The sequence below is a fragment of the Phocoena phocoena genome, chromosome 13, assembly GCF_963924675.1.
Source record: "Phocoena phocoena chromosome 13, mPhoPho1.1, whole genome shotgun sequence".
In the NCBI taxonomy this organism is placed as follows: domain Eukaryota; kingdom Metazoa; phylum Chordata; class Mammalia; order Artiodactyla; family Phocoenidae; genus Phocoena; species Phocoena phocoena.
Window position 1 is genome coordinate 18,049,520 of NC_089231.1, and position 21,411 is coordinate 18,070,930.

General features: G+C 37.6%; 1 protein-coding gene across 2 annotated transcripts in view; it reads right to left on the reverse strand.

The window, feature by feature from the left end:
* The window catches only part of WDR7 (WD repeat domain 7), a 351,427-nt gene extending 331,161 nt beyond the window's left edge, over positions 1 to 20,266 (reverse strand). Inside the window, exons 1-6 of one of the 2 annotated variants that reach the window (XM_065889408.1) lie at positions 20,101 to 20,266; positions 15,130 to 15,236; positions 13,260 to 13,338; positions 9,661 to 9,835; positions 3,144 to 3,220; positions 2,185 to 2,304 (exon numbers count right to left, since the gene is read on the reverse strand). In XM_065889408.1, coding sequence (XP_065745480.1) covers positions 2,185 to 2,304; positions 3,144 to 3,220; positions 9,661 to 9,835; positions 13,260 to 13,338; positions 15,130 to 15,236; positions 20,101 to 20,259 — 717 coding nt within the window. In that variant the 5' untranslated portion in view covers positions 20,260 to 20,266. The remainder of the gene's footprint in view (positions 1 to 2,184; positions 2,305 to 3,143; positions 3,221 to 9,660; positions 9,836 to 13,259; positions 13,339 to 15,129; positions 15,237 to 20,100) is intronic. The other variant, XM_065889409.1, reaches the window with a different exon arrangement.
* Positions 20,267 to 21,411: the final 1,145 nt, after the last annotated feature.

The window sequence follows — 21,411 nt, forward strand, 5'->3', positions numbered from 1 at the left end:
ATTATGGAGATTAATCCTTTGTTGTTTCATTTGCAAATATTTTCTCCCATTCTAAGGGCTGTCTCTTTGTCTTGTTAATGGTTTCTTTTGCTGTGCAAAAGCTTTTAAGTTTAATTAAGTCCCAATTTTTAATATTTGTTTTTATTTCTGTTACTCTAGCAGGTGGGTCAAAAAAGATTTTGCTGTGGTTTATGTCAGAGTGTTTTTCCTATGTTTTCCTCTAAGAGTTTTATAGTATCTGGTCTTACATTTAAGTCTTTAATCCATCTGGAGTTTATTTTTGTGTATGGTGTTAGGTAGTGTTCTAATTTCATTCTTTTACATGTAGTTGTCCAGTTTTCCTAGCACCACTTACTGAAGCACTGTCTTTTCTCCATTGTATGTTCTTGCCTCCTTTGTCATAAATTAGGTGCCCAGATGTGCGTGGGTTTATCTCTGGGCATTCTATCCTGTACCATTGATCTAGTCTTTTCACTCTTGTGTGTGCACTTAAGAGAAGGTTGATCTCACATGATTATAAAATGCTGATAATGGGCACACAAGAAACTGGTATTAGCTACTGCCTCTGGGGAGGGGAAGGAAAGTGCCCTGGGGGAAAAGGGTGTATATTTTTCACTGTATCTTCTTGCACTTTGTTTTACTTCTATTTGGATGTGTTTTAAGTTTTAAGACAAAGGAAGGATCCCATATGGCCTACTACAACTAAGCAGCTGCTAGCTTTTCTTCTCTAATCTTATTCCCAAACAACAGTCATATGGTAAGGCTGTCCACTCTGAGACAGGTTAGCGCAGTAGTAATGAGAGCGGCTGCTGCAGTCAGGCTGCCTAAGTTGTATAACCTTAGTCACTTGTACAACCACCACCACTTGTATAACCTTAGCCAAGTTATTTATCCCCCCTACGCCTCAGTTGCCTCATCTGTGAAATGGGCGAAGCCACAATCCCTGCCGTGGCAGGCGGCCTCTTTAAAATGGCCCCACCGATCCCTGACTCCTGGTAGTATTAGGATCCTCACGTAATCCTCTCCCTTGAGTACAGGCGGCATTTTGTGACGGTTTCTAGAGAACTGAATGTGGCAGAGGTAATGGGATCTCAGCTCTAAGATTAGGTGGGTCTTGGCTACACCTTCTCTTGCTCACTTTTTTTTTTTTTTTTTTTTGCCACGTTGTGCAGCATGTGTGGCATCTTAGTTCCCCGGCCACGGATTGAACCTGTGCCCCCTGAACGGGGAGCATGAAGTCTTAACCACAGGACCGCCAAGGAAGTCCCTCTGACTCACTTATTCTGAGGAAGGGCAGCTCCTGTGTTGTGAGCTGTCCTAATGGAGAGGCCCACACGGCAAAGAACTAAGGTCTCCAGCCAACAGTTGATAGGACCTGAGGCCTGTCAACCACCAGGTAGGTTTGGAAGCAGACCCTCTCCTAGGTGAGCCGTGGGATGAGGTAGTCATCCCGGTCAAAACCTTCATCACAGTCTGCGAGAGACCCTGGGCCAGAGGTACCCAGCCAAGCCATGCCCAGATTCCTGACCCACAGAAACCCAAATTCCTGACCAAAAACAGATGATTCAAATTTGTTGTTTTAAGTGACTAACTTTTGAAGTAATTTGTTACGCAGGATTAGATAACTAATATACCACCCCTTGGAGAGTTATTTCCAAATAATACATGGAAAGCTTTGAAAAGTATGCTAGGCACAGAGCAGAGCAAGTGATCAAAACTTGATGGCTCTTTTTCTATTATGGAAATATTAAAGTCTGGCAATGTGAAAGTAATATATACCTTCCATCATTAGCTCTTTAATGACAGAAGACCTTGCCAACTCCAAAATGTCAGAAAAGAATGGCAATTGGGATAATAACAACCTACAAAGATACAGCCAACTTGCAGAAAACTCACCACCATTGCCCATGCTGTACTGACAAGATGATGAAAAATATGGTAGCAAAAGGCAGAAATTAAGATCAACAGAACTAACAACCATTAACTGAATCATTCTATGAACCAAAACAAAAAAGGTAACTATATACAGCCAAATTCCATACCTCAAAATATGATATCAAAATCAGACCTAATGTTTCAAATATTCTAACACCAAGCTCCGCCTTACAATCTTCTTCGGAAGTCTGATAAACCAATATCACGACGGGCAAAATTACAATTTCTTACTTATGTAGTTTATCTTACCCTCCAATACTTGGAGCACACAACCAGAAGCGACCTCTGTGTGAATGCACAAAAAGAGATGCTTTGGCAATTCTGACAATAAATTGGTTTGGACTCCTCTTCAAATATTGGCTCAGTATCCTGAAAAGAGAAAGATCTGTAAACCTTTAGGACTGGCTGGGTCGTCAGTTAAAATTATCACACAATGATAAAGAAAACAAAATGAAATAAAGGCATCTCTTGATATGTTCATTAATTTAGCCCCTCACATGAGAACCAAGGTAGTAAAAAGCAGCAAAGATATACTCTAAAATCCTCTGGGTACAACATCTTTGCTACAAAGCTACTTAAGATTAAAATACTACTGTGAGTCAGAGTGTCATCACTGGCAATGACAGATGATAAAAATTTGAGTCAATCCTAATTTTTATAGTTACATGTGCTTGTAGGTTAAAAAAAACCTCATCAATTCCTGCACTTTCTCCCAGATTCAATGTCTAAAAATTCCCTAACTGAAGATATTATTATCTATATTGCCAGAACATTGATCTGCCTTTCTTATTGCTAAAAAGTAACAAGGAATTCAAGTCCAAAGAACTCAGAGGACTAAAACCTGCTTTATATCTTCTTTGTGGTGGTTCGCTTTTTTTTTTTCCCCTCAAGCAAACTACCTTTTAACTTCAAATTTAAACAGAAGCAGTTGAGGAAAATCCTCTTCTGTGTTTCTCTACTTCAGATCCTGCACAGCATGTTTCTCTGCTTTGCATCCTTGATAAGGCAGATATCTACCCTCAAAAGGGAAAAAAAATAATTCACGTACAGAGAGAGCATACTAGGGGACTCTTCTATACTATGTCAATAAGACTATTGAAAAGAATAGCTTTTTCCTTCCTCTTTAAGTAAAAAAGAGAAGGGGCCTAAAATGTAAGACTCCATAAGAACAGAAACAGAGAACTGACTTCCAGCCTCATTTGTCTCACCTGCAGGCCACTTATTTCCGAGGTAACAATCCACACCTTCAAGATGCCCGTCACTGAGAGCGCCACCACAGTGTCCTCTACACCAAGAAGGAAAAAGAAGGCAGTTACAAGCACAACATGCTTTCTTTTTAAACAATAATATGGTTACAACAGTGACATGGACCATGGTTTGCTTTTTTTGTTGTTTTGTTTTCTTCCATCACCCTCCCTATCCCACTCCACCCCTCTAGGTGGTCACAAAGCACCGAGCTGATCTCCCTGTGCTATGCAGCTGCTTCCCCCTAGTTTTCTCAGGGTATATGCCCAGTAGTGGGATTGTTGGGTCATATGGTAGTTCTATTTTTAGTTTTTTAAGGAGCCTCCATACTGTTCTCCATAGTGGCTCTATCAATTTACATTCCCACCAACAGTACAAGAGGGTTCCCTTTTCTCCACCCTCTCCAGCATTTATTGTTTGCAGATTTTTTGATGATGGCCATTCTGAGCGGTGTGAGATGATAACTCATTGTAGTTTTGATTTGCATTTCTCTAATGATTAGTGATGTTGAGCATTCTTTCATGTGTTTGTTGGCAATCTGTGTATCTTCTTTGGAGAAATGCCTATTTAGGTCTTCTGCCCATTTTTGGATTGGGTTGTTTGTTTTTTTGATATTGAGCTGCATGAGTTGCTTGTAAATTTTGGAGATTAATCCTTTGTCCGTTGCTTCATTTGCAAATATTTTCTCCCATTCTGAGGGTTGTCTTTTCGTCTTGTTTATGGTTTCCTTTGCTGTGCAAAAGCTTTTAAGTTTCATTAGATCCCATTTGTTTATTTTTGTTTTTATTTCCATTTCTCTAGGAGGTGGGTCAAAAAGGATCTTGCTGTGATTTACGTCATAGAGTGTTCTCCCTATGTCTTCCTCTAAGAGTTTGATGGTGTCTGGCCTTACATTTAGGTCTTTAATCCATTTGGAGTTTATTTTTGTGTATGGTGTTAGGCAGTGTTCTAATTTCATTCTTTTACATGCAGCTTTCGAGTTTTCCCTGAACCACTTATTGAAGAGGCTGTCTTTTCTCCACTGTATATTCTTGCCTCCTTAATCAAAGGTAAGGTGACCATGTGTGCATGGGTTTATCTCTGGGCTTTCTATCCTGTTCCATTGATCTATACATCTATTTCTGTGCCAGTACCATACTGTCTTGATTACTGTATCTTTGTAGTATAGTCGAAAGTCAGGGAGCCTGATTCCTCCAGCTCCGTTTTTCTCTCTCAAGATTGCTTTGGCTGTTCGGGGTCTTTTGTGTTTCCATACAAATTGAGAAATTTTTTCTTGTAGTTCTGTGAAAAATGCCAGTGGTAGTTTGATAGGAATTGCATTGAATTTGTAGATTGCTTTGAGTAGTAGACTCATTTTCACAATGTTGATTTCTCCAATCTAAGAACATGGTATATCTCTCCATCTGTTTGTATCATCTTTAATTTCTTGCATCAGTGTCTTATAATTTTCTGCATACAGGTCTTTTGTCTCCTTAGGTAGGTTTATTCATAGATATTTTATTCTTTTTGTTGCAATGGTAAATGAGAGTGTTTTCTTAATTTCACTTTCAGATTCTTCATCATTAGTATATAGGAATGCCAGAGAATTCTGTGCATCAATTTTGTATCCTGCTACTTTACCAAATTCATTGATTAGCTCTAGTAGTTTTCTGGTAGCATCTTTAGGATTCTCTATGTAGAGTATCATGTCATCTGCAAACAGTGGCAGCTTTACTTATTCTTTTCCGATTTGGATTCCTTTTATTTCTTTTTCTTCTCTGAGTGCTGTGGCTAAAACCTCCAAAACTATGTTGAATAAGAGTGGTGAGAGTGGGCAACCTTGTCTTGTTCCTGATCTTAGTGGAAATGCTTTCAGTTTTTCACCATTGAGGACGATGTTGGCTGTGGGTTTGTCATATATGGCCTTTATTGTGTTGAGGAAAGTTCCCTCTATGCCTACTTTCTGCAGGGTTTTTATCATAAATCGGTGTTGAATTTTGTCGAAAGCTGTCTCTGCATCTATTGAGATGATCATATGGTTTTTCTCCTTCAATTTGTTAAAACGGTGTATCACGTTGACTGATTTGCATATATTGAAGAAGCCTTGCATTCCTGGGATAAACCCCACTTAATCATAGTGTGTGATCCTTTTAATGTGCTGTTGGAGTCTGTTTGCTAGTATTTTGTTGAGGATTTTTGCATCTATGTTCATCAGTGATATTGGCCAGTAGTTTTCTTTCTTTGTGACATCTTTGTCTGGTTTTGGTATCAGAGTGATGGTGGCCTCGTAGAATGAGTTTGGGAGTGTTCCTCCCCCTGCTATATTTTGGAAGAGTTTGAGAAGGATAGGTGTTAGCTCTTCTCTAAATGTTTGATAGAATTCGCCTGTGAAGCCATCTGGTCCTGGGCTTTTGTTTGTTGGAAGATTTTTAATCACACTTTCAATTTCAGTGCTTGTGACTGGTCTACTCATATTTTCTATTTCTCCCTGGTTCAGTCTCGGAAGGTTTTGCATTTCTAAGAATTTGTCCATTTGTTCCAAGTTGTCCATTTTATTGGCACATAGTTGCTTATAGTGATCTGTCATGATCCTTTGTATTTCTGCAGTGTCAGTTGTTACTTCTCCTTTTTCATTTCTAATTCTATTGATTTGAGTCTTCTCTATTTTTTTCTTGATAAGTCTGGCTAATGGTTTACAAATTTTGTTTATCTTCTCAAAGAACCAGCTTTTAGTTTTATTGATCTTTGCTACCATTTCCTTCATTTCTTTTTCATTTATCTCTGATCTCATCTTTACGATTTCTTTCCTTCTGCTAACTTTGGGGTTTTTTTTTTTTCCTTCTTTCTCTAATTGCTTTAGGTGTAAGGTTAGATTGTTTATTTGAGATATTTCTTGTTTCTTAAGGTAGGATTGTATTGCTATAAACTTCCCTCTTAGAACTGCTTTTGCTGCATCCCATAGGTTGTTGTGCTTTCATTGTCATTTGTTTCTAGGTATTTTTTGATTTCCTCTTTGATTCCTTCAGTGATCACTTCGTTATTAAGTAGTGTGTTGTTTAGCCTCCATGTGTTTGTATTTCTTACAGGGTTTTTCCTGTAATTAATATCTAGTCTCAAAGTGTTGTAGTCAGGAAAGATACTTGATACGATTTCAATTTTCTTAAATTTACCAAGGCTTGATCTGTGACCCAAGATATAATCTATCCTGGAGAATGTTCCACGATCACTTGAGAAGAATGTGTATTTTGTTGTTTTTGGATGGAATGTCCTATAAATATTAATTAAGTCCATCTTGTTTAATGTATCATTTAAAGCTTGTGGTTCCTTATTTATTTTCATTTTGGATGATCTGTCCATTGGTGAAAGTGGGGTGTTAAAGTCCCCTACTATGATTGTGTTACTGTTGATTTCCCCTTTTATGGCCCTTAGTGTTTGCCTTATGTATTGAGGTGCTCCTATGGTGGGTGCATAAATATTTACAATTGCTACATCTTCTTCTTGGATGGATCCCTTGATCATTATGTAGTGTCCTTCTTTGTCTCTTGTAATAGTCTTTGTTTTAAAGTCTATTTTGTCTGATACAGGAATTGCTACTCCAGGTTTCTTTTGATTTCCATTTGCATGGAGTATCTTTTTCCATCCTCTCACTTTCAGTCTGTATGTGTCCCTAGGTTTGAAGTGGATCCCTTGTAGACAGCATATATATGGGTCTTGTTTTTGTATCCATTCAGCCAATCTATGTCTTTTGGAGGGAGCATTTAATCCATTTACATTTAAGGTAATTATCGATATGTATGTTCCTATTACCATTTTCTTGATTGTTTTGGGTTTATTATTGTAGGTCTTTTCCTTCTCTTGTATTTCCTGCCTAGAGAAGTTCCTTTAGCATTTGTTGTAAAGCTGGTTTGGTGGGGCTGAATTCTCTTAGCTTTTGCTTGTCTGTAAAGGTTTTAATTTCTCTGTCAAATCTGAATGAGATCCTTGCTGGGTAGAGTAATCCTGGTTGTAGTTTCTTCTCCTTCATCACTTTAAATATGTCCTGCCACTCCCTTCTGGCTTGCAGAGTTTCTGCTGAAAGATCAGCTGTTAATCTTTTGGGGATTCCCTTGTGTGGTTTGTTTTAATGAAATTAAATAATAGCATGTTTTACAATTAGCATGAAAACCTAATTCTATATTTTATGAAATAATGGAGAACTGATTTCAAAACAGGTTAATGAAGATGATCAAAAATTTGGAGTTCAAGGAAAAGTTTTTTTTAGCTGCTTCATTTATTTCTAACTTACAAGTTTTAAAAATTTCAAGTGTTCTTGATTACTAGGCTAAAAAATTACTTTTTAAAAAAATTTTAAGAATTTAAAAAACTAAAAATAAAACACACAACTTTTATTCTTCAAAGTTCACTTTTATTTATTCATCATGGGGGAGCTCAGTCACCTTCTTTCTTCAGGGCACACATTTCCCCTTTCCCCACCTCCCTTGCCGCCATTTTATTGCACACCACACCCTCCACAGGCCATGATCAAGAGAAAGACATGACATAAACCCAAATTCATCAGCTTCGGGTGAGGGAGCAGTCACAGCACATTCGTGAACTCCAAGAGGAGGGGCATTAGATAGCAGTCTAATGCAGGCTCCAGAGTAAGGGAGTATGCGTTAAAATCACATTTTCTTCACTAATTAGCCAATGAACTGTGCATAACTTAACTAACCTATCCTAAATTCAATTTGCTTATCTGTAAGCAAATGTAAATGAATAAAGTAACGACAGTACCTACGTTAATGGTCTGTTATGAGAATTAAGACACACCACAGGTATAGCCCTCAACACATCAATAAAAATAAGTTGTTACTGTTATTTAAAAAACAGGGTTTGCTACATTTCAGTACAAACTTTACTTGTACTGCCTGGCTCCATAGGCAAGGTAAAGCACTGAAATGCACTGATTACAATTCCACAACCTCTGTACAAAGAAGCTAGAACAACTACTCACAAGTCTGTCAATTACTGTAAAAGTGCAACATACCAATATATCTAAAATTCTCAAATATTTACACACTAGAATAGGGTAAAGCAGATTAAAAATTGTGTATGTTAGCAACATTATAAACTGACAACACTTAGAAATGCATGCACAGCACAAAATTTTCCATTAAAGTTACATTCTATCCTATTCAGACCAGTGTGTACATGTATATTTCACATGTGGATATTTCCCACACACACCTAGGTAATGCTTTTTGTACCTATGTACAAACTATTTTTAGAGACTTCATCTAATCTGGGCAGCCTTCCTACTTGCCCTCAAAGCCCCTTCACTGCCTTCACTAATTCCAGCCTCTGTGCTATTTCTCTATCTCATCACATTTCACACCCTGAACTGCCATTTGTTTATATATCATCCTCCCTTACCTAGAATTTGAGTCCCTTCAGTAGTTCAATCCTTTGTACCTAGAAGACAGTAGGCACTCAATAAATATCTGCTGAATGGCTGTTGAATAAAAAGCTATGTGCTGATTTCCAACCATAAGAGATAATAAAGGAAATCTCCCACGAAACTGAAGGCAGTTCACCAATGGAGGTGGTGTAACACGGTGGTAAAGTTAACTGCTCTGGGGTCCATCTGGGCACCAGTAAGCCACAGACTTGCTCTGTGATCTTAAGTAAAGACTCCACCAAGCTACACTTCACCCCATCTCCGCATCCACACATCCTAAGACAACTGTACCTATCCCCCTGGGTGCTGTGAGAACTGTTACCACATGTAAACGCTCAGCATGCGCCCGATACTGTGAACACTCAGTAAATGAAGTCTAACGGCGGTGGCAGTGGTGCTGATTACAGGTCAGCCTTTACAGAAGAGCACACAACTATGAGGCATTTGGGAGGGAAAAAAATGCTCCCAAAGAGACATATAGGAATATACATGTTCAGTATTAATTACTGTTCTTGTCCTGAACAATTTTACTTTCGTTCTCACAATTGTTACTGAAAGGTTTCAGCGGAAATGAAGAAAACATACTTGTATTTGTTTGAGCATCAACTACACACCAAGCACTTACCAGGACCTTTCATTAAATTAATTGTGTGTAATCCCTCCATTTTCATCATCTCCACAAAAAATGGAAACACTTCCTATGCCTCTTCAGCAAGTGACAAAACCGGGCCCAAGAAATGCCACAGATAAACTACAGTTCCTCCCACCCATACCTCCAAGGGGTTAAGACATTCTTCTTCCACTTCAGAAAATCACTGACACACTCTAAGATAGCCATAAACTAGTGATCTATTCCATGGAATGGAGATAAGTAACACTTTAAATCTTAATTCAATCAAAGACTCCTTTATGAAAGTAGAGACAGACCATAAATTCATGAGAAGTTATTTCTTAAACCTAAGAATATAATATAACAAAGTATATTAACATGTGACACATCATACAACTCTACAGTAAACTAACCATTAAGTCATAGTGTAGAAATTCCTAAAGGGCACACTTACCTTGTGTTCGATGGGATCGAATAATACTCATGGAGCTAATCCAATCTGGAGAGATCTTTGATACTAAGGAGTACAACACCTCAAGGCTGGTGGCATCCACCACGAGGATTTCAGGATAATGGCCATGGCACAGAAGCCTTCCTTCTCTCTGATTTCCAACAGAGAACTGGTAGAACTAAAAGGAAGAAGATTTTTAAATGTTCTTTACTTGAGACACTTGATTCACATGGATTCACCAAGCTTATTATGATGCTCAATTCTCCAGTAATATTTCCAGGACATGTACTATATGGTATATATTACATGCGTCTACATATACACATGTCTACACATGTGCAGACATCAAGTTACATTAATATTTCTAAATATCTAACAAAATTATTTTCTTCCAATATCTTATCTTCCTTTTTGAACTATTTTGGAGCAGAATTCATGATAATTCTTTTTTGTCCTCCTGTAGCATCTAAAACAGACTTGTTGAATGAATTAATAAAACACCTGAATAAAATCAGCTTCACAAATCAAAGCAAAAGTGTAGCTATGTGGGTCACAAAAATAATATGAGTTCGAGATGAATGAGAATCAGTGAGTATAGGTTTATAATTACTAGTTATGACCAAATAAAATTTAGAAGCAAGTAAATTCTGAGTAATCTAAGTGTGTTATTTTAGATTAGAGTGTGAAACAACCGTTATAAACCATTCTCATAGTGCACATTTATACTTTATGAAAGAAAAATAGAGGAAGAACCAGTACAATGGTGTTACTCATGCCAAGAATAGCTCAAAAGGATAAGATGAGTTTCCATCAAGCAAAGAGCAGAGAAAGAATGACTCTAAGACCAACAACTTATCAAAGGTTCTGAATTCCCTTAGCCTCAAAAAAAAAAAAAAAAAAAAGTGACTCTCTTAGTGGAATGATTCTCCTAGAGGATTTTTAGAAGGCAGACTACAACTTTTCAAGGGATTGGACCTTACATAAATCACATGAAGGCAAGCTAGACACTGCACAAGGGCATGCTGTAACCACTCCAACAACTGGGGAGATAAGTAAGAAACCCAGGTCCAGTCTGCTCCCACACTCATCCACCCACTGCTCAGAGCTCAACGTTGCATGTGAAGGAAGACGATCTTTTCTCAACTATGAAGTCCCCTGCACAAGGAGCACAACTTCTTAAACATGAGGCACTGAGCACGGAGCACATTAACTAAGTGCAAGGTAGCACCACTAAACCTCAGAGAGGGGTCTAATAAAATGTAGACTATCATAGGGGGGACCTCTAGATCTCAGGTTGATCCAATAACACACGATCTGGGCTCCCAGGGACTGCCAGGCTCTCGCATGCATATAATAATGTGACCATAGGTAGCCTTGACCCACAGAAGGGGAGGATGTGTGAAGGAGAAAGGATGGGTGCACGTAAGCAAACTTTGTCAGTGCTCACTCAGCACCAGCCAGGAAAGTCATGTGCACTGCAGTCACTAGAGAAGAGCTCTGTCCTGAGGCAGGGATATTTTATTAGATATGCCCTGACTAAATGCCTCTCACTTTTGCTTGAAAGTTATATTCTCAAACCATCTTCCGAACGCTGATTTAGCTTCCAAGACATTTTGATATGGGCAAGAAAGGTGTCCCTAATGGAGAAACAGGTTTTCCAAATATTAAAAAGTGATGCCCCCATGTGAAAAATTTAATAAGTTGGCACTTCCTTATGGTTTCAGTGAGTGCCAATGCCATCAAGGTTCATCATTTCTACATATAAGAACAACCTGGGGACTTCCTGGTGGCACAGTGGTTAAGAATCTGCCTGCCAATGCAGGGGACACAGGTTCAAGCCCTGGTCCAGGAATATACCACATGCCACGGAGCAACTAAGCCCGTGCGCCACAACTACTGAGCCTGCGCTCTAGAGTCCACGAGCCACAGCTACTGAGCCCACGTGCCACTACTGAGCCCACGTGCCTAGAGCCTGTGCTCTGCAACAAGAGAAGCCACTGCCATGAGAAGCCCGCGCACTGGAACGAAGAGTAGCCCCCGCTCGCCGCAACTAGAGAAAACCCGCGCGCAGCAATGAAGACCCAACGCAGCCAAAAAGAAAGAAAGAAATAAACAAAATTTTTTTAAAACCTGCTTCTGAACCTGAGAGGGTGAGGATCACCCAGGAAACACCTGTCACACACATTAGTAAATGCCAGAAAGCATCTTCTACTTAGAGATGGTTGCCAATCTAAATACAGAAGACCTAATACAGGATCTGATAAATAGCAGGCACTGAAAATATATTGAATAAAGATAATTTTTCCTAAAACATAAACCCAAAAGTTTTTTAAATCATAAAATTATACAACAGTTAAAATATTTATATCCAATGAGTTTGATACTTATATATAATTTTCCAATTAAATTATTTATAAAGTCAATGAATCTAAATGATTTTATCATCCCTTTTCTCTTTATAAATCTTGATGATTCTTCATATGATAAAAAATAAATACTACAGGCCCTTTAAATAAAAAGTATATGCCGTAACAGCATTGAAGAAGCAATTTTTAAAAGGACTTTGCCCAGGGTAATAAGTAGTCACTAAAGATTTATATCACACTAACCATCTGTGAAAATTTTCCTTTGCTTATCTAACTTGTGTTAGCACAGAAGGTCTTCTTTCTCAACAAATGATTTTACTTGTTTTAAGGGAGGCAGTATGATATAACAGAAAGAACACAGTCCCTAGAGTCAGATAAAGCTGATTTGGGATCCTAGTGCCAGGAATGACTCACTGTGAGACTGGGGCAAGTCATTTAATCACTCCGGCTATCAGCTTCCTTATACATAAAAGGATATACTCCTACTAATTGGTAAGGATGTGGGGAGGCCTAAATGAGAAACCATACAAGAACACCTATATAATATTTGCTATAAATGTGAGTTCTCTTCTTTTCCCTCTTCTTCCCGATTGAGAACATAAATCACATTTTTCTATATACATTGTAATTTCCCAACACTCAACACAGTAAATGATGAGTAATTTGAAGCACAAAGAATTTGACAGTTATGAAAGAATAAGGAAGAATACCAGGAATGTAAGTGAGAAGCTATAAATTCCTGTGCAAATTCCTGTGTCAGCCAGGCATATGAAATGGTCCTTTCTTTTGCAGAGTTGTGAAGTCAAAACACGAACTCAAGAGCCAACTGCACAAGCAAGGAAAAGGGTATCATCCCCAAAATGGACTGTGTCAATCATGAGTGGAATCACCAAGGCTTCAGCAAGAGAGAATTCCATTATTTAGGATCTAGAACACTTACCCAACCAGTAAAAGGGCTCTCACCTGGGTAACCAGGACAGAGAGAGCAGAAGCAGCAGTGACAACGGCTTACCTTACATCTTTCAACATTAGTCTCCTCGTCTTTGTTTTCCTCCCCCACTACACTGTCTTATGAAAAATACTTTTACTACTCTAATTCTAGTCTTCCTGTCCTATTACCCATCCCCACCCACTTCTCATATAAAAATATAGACTCAATGTTTTAAAAACATTTTTTCAATTGTACACCTATAATAAATTGTGCTGACTTGGCCAGTTACAGAAATTGATACTAACCTGTATGCCAGTGTGTGTGCAAGCTAATTTTGTAAATTCAATACATCTGCCGTCATTCACGTCCCAGAGGCACATCTCTCTATAAAAATAAGATAACAGCTGACTTTAAATCTGAGTTTTGGAAGCACTGTTCAACTTTGTCACAGTGGTTTAAAATTAATCTTCCATTAAAACTGACATATTTCTGAAAAAGTATTGATAGTATATAGTCATTATTGCTGTTCATCAAAAATTCTGGTCCTCCCACCCACCGTCCTAAACTCCCCTCCAACCTAACCACCCCCACCTTGATCCACATTCTTTCTGGGCACCTGGGAGGACTGCACCTCCTGGCTCCCTTTTAGTTGGTGGAGTCTTCTGAGTAGTTCTGACCAGAACTGATATGAGACCCTCCAGAACTCTCCTCCTCTGCCTCTATACCAGATAGCGGCGGTTCCTTCACCCTCAGCCTCAAAGTAAGGAGAATTATGAAGCAGAGCACAGCCCTAAGTGATATATGAAGGGCAAGTGGCAAAAACTAGAAATAAACTTTTAATTTAAACCACTGCAATTTTCCATCGGTCATCAACCTACTAGAAAACTCAGCACTGCAAAAAGCAAAACTTAAGGTCAACTGAATTCCAAATCTTTGCAAATTAAATATAATATTCCAGTTTTAATTCCATATTTATGGCAGAAGTTTTATTGCATGCATACCAAAAGAAAAAAGCTTTATCTCACACTAAAGATACAACATTTGAAATTAGAAATGTCAATATGCCTTGTATTTTAAAGAAATAAATTTAAGATTTATTTAACAGAAGACAACATTAATAAAATGTAATGATCCTGATATTAGGGTATTCTTTTTTTTTTTTTTTTTTTTTTGCGGTACGCGGGCCTGTCACTGTTGTGGCCTCTCCCATTGTGGAGCACAGGCTCCGGACGCGCAGGCTCAGCGGCCATGGCTCACGGGCCCAGCCGCTCGGCGGCATGTGGGATCTTCCCGGACCGGGGCACGAACCCGTGTCCCCTGCATCGGCAGGCAGACTCTCAACCACTGCGCCACCTGGGAAGCCCTAGGGTATTCTTTAAGATGTCTTTTCCTATATCTCATATGGTATAAATTTTTCAAAGGAAATTCATCCGATCTATTTAGAATATTCACTCTAATATGAATTATCCTTTAATTGGACAAAAGGTACTAAATTTTCACCTGCTGCTGCCTTTCAGTTATACAAGGTTCTTTTTAAATTCATAAATTATGAGGAGTAGAAGGGACAAGTTCTTAAATAATTCTCTTCCAGTTCCCCAACTCCCTTCAATAACATATTGTGTAAATATACAATTTTCTAAACACTCTAAGTTTCTTCTTTTAATTCCCCACACTCTAGACCCTACAAATACCGTTCAATGACTTACATCTCTAAAAGCAAGCTCTATTCTGAGCCTTAGGAATACACGTAGCCATATTAGTGCATTAATGTACATCAATATAACTGTTTAAACTTTTGCGTGGCTTCGTCTTCCAAATTTATGCTAGCCTAGCATCACTGAGGTTTTTTAAAACTCTCAGAGTTGTCGGCCAATTCAGCAAAAATGCCTTGGGGATTAATGATCATTCTTTAAATTTTATGGTATTCTGAGTTTCTCAAAAGCAAGGCAAAAACATAATCATAAATTACAATAAAATACAAAGTATTATAAAAATCATTAATAAAGATAAAATTCATTTTGAAAACCATATTTCAAATATCTTTATGTTGAAACAACTGAGGCATTTATTTAAAAGACACCCCCAAAGGAAAAAAAAAAATTCCTACTTACTAATACAGTGGTACTATTTGCAATACAGACTTAGGAGGAGAAAAGTGAATAAGAAAATACATACCCACTCTCGGATGCGCTCACAATATACTGTTTGTCACTAGAAGCACAAGCTTTAGATAAACAGGTGATTGAAGCTGTGTGACCAAACAACAGTGCTCGAGGATTAACCTAGAAATACACAAATATGTTGATATTAGTACCAAATTTTTTAAGTAATCATTTTTAGGAATCCTGTTAAATATTCAGTACAATATACAGATACAGATTGGAGAAGAACTGCTCAGAACATCAAAAACTAAGAGCTGCAAAACACTGACGCCCACCAATTTAATGCACACAATCATCCCACCACGTAGTTCTAAAGTCAAAAGTGGAAAACCAAGAGGTGACATGACTTGCCCAATATCACGCAGAGAATGATGGAACCAGGATCTAAAGCAGGGCAGTGTTTGGCACTAAGCTCCAATACACTGAGAAATCAGGTTAAGAATGTGTATTAGTATACAAAGTAATTTAACCTCACCTATTTTTTAAATAATACTTTGCATGATTTGAAAGTACATTTAGAGTCTCTAGACTGACATCCCCAAACACAGAAAATAGAGAACAGGTACACTACCAAAAGCTGATATCAATGTTGACTATCAGGAACCAGACTGACCTTCACAGCCTAATGATTTAGTGCCATAGTGCCTTATGAAAGGACGGCTTAATACCCACTATTCTAAAATAGTCTAGCAATCAGCCCCCAAATTCATCTGCTCTATACCAAACTGCATGCTATCATTTCAGGTTACTTCAAGGCCTTAAGTAATTTCAGGATATCTTTCTTAAACATTTAATACATACAAATAATATTTGTAACACATGTACAAGACATAAAAAAAATACATAATCACATACTCAATACCCAGTTTAAAAAAACAGAATATGATTAATATCTTTAAAGCCCCTTTCATGATATCCATTTTGCAAAGAATCAAAATCACTTTAGCCTTATTTTGCATAATTATAATTAAAAGAAAAATACAATCATTGTTTATGGTTAGAACAGGCCTAGAATGTTTTCTCATACATCCAAAATTTTCTCATACATCCAACCCCATTTCTATACAGAGACTCTGTGTTCCTCCACTGGAAAAAAAAAAAAATGCTCTTGGCCAATTCTTTAATTTCTCCCAAGAAAATCAAATTTACCAATTGTTAGTTTTATTTTCAATGTACATGGCTTTGCTAGAAAATCCCATTTTCAGTCATAATACAGTAACTAGAACTGACTGTACTCCCACCAAAATCTAGATAAATGAATAAAAATAATTGAATGAAGTATAAAAATCACATAATCATCTCAATAGAGACAATAAAAGCATTTGACAAAACTCAATATCCTTTCACGATTAAAAACTCTCAACAAATTGGGTATAGAGGGAATGTACCCCAACATAATAAAGGCCATATACAACAAGCCCACAGATAACATCATATTCAACAGTAAAAAGCTAACAGCCTTTTCTCTAAGATCAAGAACAAGACAAAGATAGCTACTCTTGACATTTCTAATCAACATAATACTGGAAGTCTTAGCCAGAGCAATTGGGCAAAAAACTAAACAAACAAAGCATCCAAATTGAAAAGGAAGAAGTAAAATTGTCTCTGTTGTAGGTGACATGATCTTATATGTAGAAAATCCTAAAGACTCCAACCAAAAGACTGTTAGAACTAATGAACAAATTCAGAAAAGTTGCATGATACAAAATAAGCACACAAAAATCAGTTGTTTCTATAACAACAAGATATCTGACAGAGAAATTAAGAAAGCAATCCCACTTACAATAGCATAAAAGAGAATAAATTACTTAGAAATAAATTTAACCAAGGAGGTGAAACACCTGTATTCTGAAAATTATAAGACACTAATGAAAGAAGTGGAAGAAGAAATAAATAACGTGGGAAAGATATCCCACGTTCTTGGGTTGGAAGAATTCATGTTATTAAAAGGTCCATACTACCCAAAGCAATCTACAGAGTGACTGCAATCCTATCAAAATTCCAATGGTGTTTTTCTGAAATAGAAAAAACCATGATAAAATTTGTGTGGAACCATAAAAGACACCAAATAGCCAAAGCAATTTTGAGAAAGAACAAAGTTGGAGGCTTCACACAGCAAGTATTAATATAACTGGAGGAAAAATAAAAATATGGCATATTGTTATATTTATACCTTTTATCTGTATCTCACCATATCCCATAAAAATTTATGTCATAGTTATTAACTAATAAACATTTCACACATAATCAGTACAAAGATAATCTGTTCAACATATTCAAAAAACCATCCATCATCAAAGACCACAGTTCAAAAGTGACAGTTATCAGTGGCAAGGTGTGATGTTTAGAATAAAATGATATGATGTGTCAGTTCTTAAGAGTAAACACTAACATCAATGTTCCAATCTGGAACTTTGAGGCTACTAGTTCTATAGTCAGCCAACAATCAGCACTCCTTTTGTTTCCCCCTTTAGCAATTTTTTCTTTCTACTACCTGAGATGCTACAATTACTTTCATTAACTAAATCCTTACTATGTACAAGCACTGTGATAACTGCTTAATACACATTCCTTCATAGAATCCTTACCACAACCTTGTGCAGTTGATCCTATTTGAAAAATGGCAAGACTTAGGCATCAAATGGTTAAAAATTGCCAAAAGTCACACAGCTAGACACTACAGTAGCCAAGATTGAAGCCAACTTCACCCACCTGCAACATCTGAGCTCTTACCACAATGTTTCACTTCGTTCATTAATGCCATGTATTACACTATTCTTTGCAATTACAGTTTAATTCTCTGCAATTACAGCTTTATAGGTAGTCGAAGCATTAAAACACTGTACTGTAGACAATACCTGCATTAACAGGTTCCCTCCTTTACTCTTACCACCATCTGTCTAGGTACTCACTAAACTACTGCTTCTGCAATATCTCTCAGATATTTTAGTGCCACCATGTTAGGCCAGGCTGCCCTTTCCCACAGGTAAAAGGAGACCAAGATATGCAAGACAAAAGTTCTAGCTACAGTTCTGAATCCTTTCCTAACAAAAGAAGGGAAGACACCATGACCTCAAGAGAAGGTATTTTGTGCCCTCCCCACTCTGTATGTTATATGACTTATTGGTCCTTCATAGGCATAAATGACTGCTATAAAGTGCATTAATAAGGCCCTCTATATGAATCAAAAGACAATAACCAAGCCACTTTTTATTCAGCCTTCTTTTCCTCTGGGTAAACAGTCCAATTCTCTTAATATCTTTCAAAGGATGTATTTCTCTCCTAGTCAGTCTCCTCTCCCCCTTTAATCCCTCTCACTTGAATTTAAATAAATATAACATTCTAGTGAAATCCATGCAAAAAATTCAGTAAAAGAATGGTTTCTAAGATCTTACAAGTAAATCTTATTGCTTGTAATAACTCCAATAAAATGTGGTGGGATTTTGTTCTCCTCATCACTACACTGCTGATTCCTATTTAGTTTGCTATCAATCCTGAAGGCATATCACGTTCTACAACACTCATTTCCAGTCACTTTCCAAACTGTAACCCTAGCCTTGACATGTCATCCAAGGGTGTGGATCATTTTTTCAGTTCTAGCAATTCCATGCCTAGGTGAATACCTAAGAGCAACGAAAACATATGTCCACACAAAAACTCACACACAAATGTTCAAAGCAGCATTATTCACTATGGTCAAAAGTAAAAACAATCTAAATGCCCATCAACTGATCAACAGACAAATAAAATGCAGTACACCTATACAATGGAGTATCATTTGGCCACTAAAAGAAATGAAATATTGATACATGCTACAACATGGATGAACCTTGAAAATACTATGCTAAGTGAAAAAAGCCAATCACAGAAGATCACATACTAAATGATTCTATTTACATAAAGTGTCCAGAATAGGCAGATCTATAGAGACAGGAAATAGATTTGTGGTTGCCCAGGGGACATGGGGGTATATTGGGCGTAACTGCTACAAAGTACAAGGTTTGCTTCCAAGGTGATGAAAATGTTCTAAAATTGACTGTGGTAATGCCTGCACAACTCTGTGAACAGGGTAAAGAAACATTAAATTGTACACTTTAAAGAGTATATTGTATGGCGTGTAAATTTTATCTCAATAAGGCTGTTAAAAAAAAATGTTTAGTTAAAAAAATCAACTTTCTTGCCTCTACATTTCATGCCAGCTACCGCCCCATTTTCTCTGTTCCCCCTTACAGAAAAATTCCTGGGGAGAGTTGTCAGAGATTGGACGTTAAAATATGGAAAAAGACAGTCTCTCCACAGAGAGCCAGCGCCCAGAAGCAGAGCACACTGAGCATTCCACACCAGTAAAGGACGGCAAAAAATACATAGTGACTTTTAAAATAAATATGACAAAATTTACAAACAGTTTTACAAAAAGTTTTGCTCTCTTCAAGACATTGACCTTAGAAGGTATAAATATGCTCCAAATTGTTTTTTAATATCTTTTTTGGAAACCTCCTTCAATATGGTTAGAAATTTTCTGAAAAATGTTAAATGTAACATATTAAGCCAGGTAGGATAGATATTATAGTTGAAAATCAAGCCAAAAGCCAGCAGAAGTCAACTCTGATGAATCATGTAAATAATCATTCTGAATACCAATTTTAGTCAAAATATATCTCACAGAAGATATATTATGAGGTCAACTTATTCTGGAACTGTGTTTTTTTTTTTTTTTTTTTGCGGTACGCGGGCCTCTCACTGTCGCGGCCTCTCCCATTGCGGAGCACAGGCTCCGGACGCGCAGGCTCAGCGGCCATGGCTCACGGGCCCAGCCGCTCCGCGGCATGCGGGATCCTCCCGGACCGGGGCACGAACCCGCGTCCCCTGCATCGGCAGGCGGACCCCCAACCACTGCGCCACCAGGGAAGCCCTGGAACTGTGTTATTTTTTGTTAAGTAGTTTATTATATGTGAAAAGTACAATAGGCACTTCAAACACTCACTTCCAAGTCTACTGAAAGGTCCCAGAGACATATTTGCCCATCATGGCATCCAGTCACGACCGTGGCCCCATCATCTGTTAAGAGTACTGCTGAGATGCAGTGGGTTGGTGCTTTGCGACCCCAAAGAACGATGGGTAGAACAAGGCTGTTTCCTGCCATTGTGCTTTCAAACCTGGAAATGTTATAAGAATAATGTCAAATGTTATATTTCCTTCTAAAACATATTACACATTTTTCTTATGAAGCCAACTTGAACTTCCTAAGTGCCAAGAATTCCACTAAACATTATATATATAAATAAAACAGACACATACATAAAAGTATATAAAATCTAATTAAAATCTCAATTAATCCTCACAACAAATCACACGGTAAGTACTATTAGCGCTCTTCCTTCACATGTAAAGACAGTGAGTCATAAAGAGTTGCAAAGTGAAAGTGGAAGAAATGGAACCCCAGTCAAGACCCAGGCAGCCTGACTTAGAACCCGGGGTCTTACTCACTCTGCTCTGCTACCAAGGCAAGTGAGGTCTCCAAATCTTGTTAAGTCTCCAAACCAATGATAGTTAGCAATGTCCAAGAAAAACTGAGAGTTTTTGACAGTGTCCTAAACATTAAAAAGAATACTGCCCACTGAGAAACTCATTCACCGTATTTAGTACAAACCTATTATGTCTCAAAGTCACGAATGTCTTTTATTCTAAACTCTGAAACCTGAGGGATAAAGAACTTTAAACTCATTTCTGAATAATAAACACTTAGTTGTGGTAAAGGTGTTTAAATCTGAGATGAACGATCAATTAAGCAGTGTACATTAGAGGACCCTGTTTGTCGCACAAATACAATGAATTATTCCTTCATATGACAAAATTAAGAGCTAGTTAGTGAAACAACTAGATTTAGGTGTTACGAACTGTGTGATTACAGACTTAAGTACTAGTTCAGAGAAGTTCAAGAGACACGAAAACTGGCATAATCAGAGAAGGCTCCATATAAGACAGAGACTCTGCCACACTTTATGAGACACGAGGAGTCACTCATAGGCTTGGGTTCCACGTGGCAACAAAAGATATACGTATAATGTAGACTCTTTAGAACGCTAAGATTGTCCTAAGAAATTTTCAGAGACACTTAAAGGAGTAACCACTTTCTATGAAAGAAACTAGTTTAATACCCATGGTCCTACTGCTGGTTGCTTTTAGCAAAAGTCTTTTCTTTAATCCACTACTTACACTCTTTAAACAAATAAATAAAACTAAAACTAAAATCCCTTTCCCTGGAAAGAAAATTAGGCAAGTAAAAAATTATGAA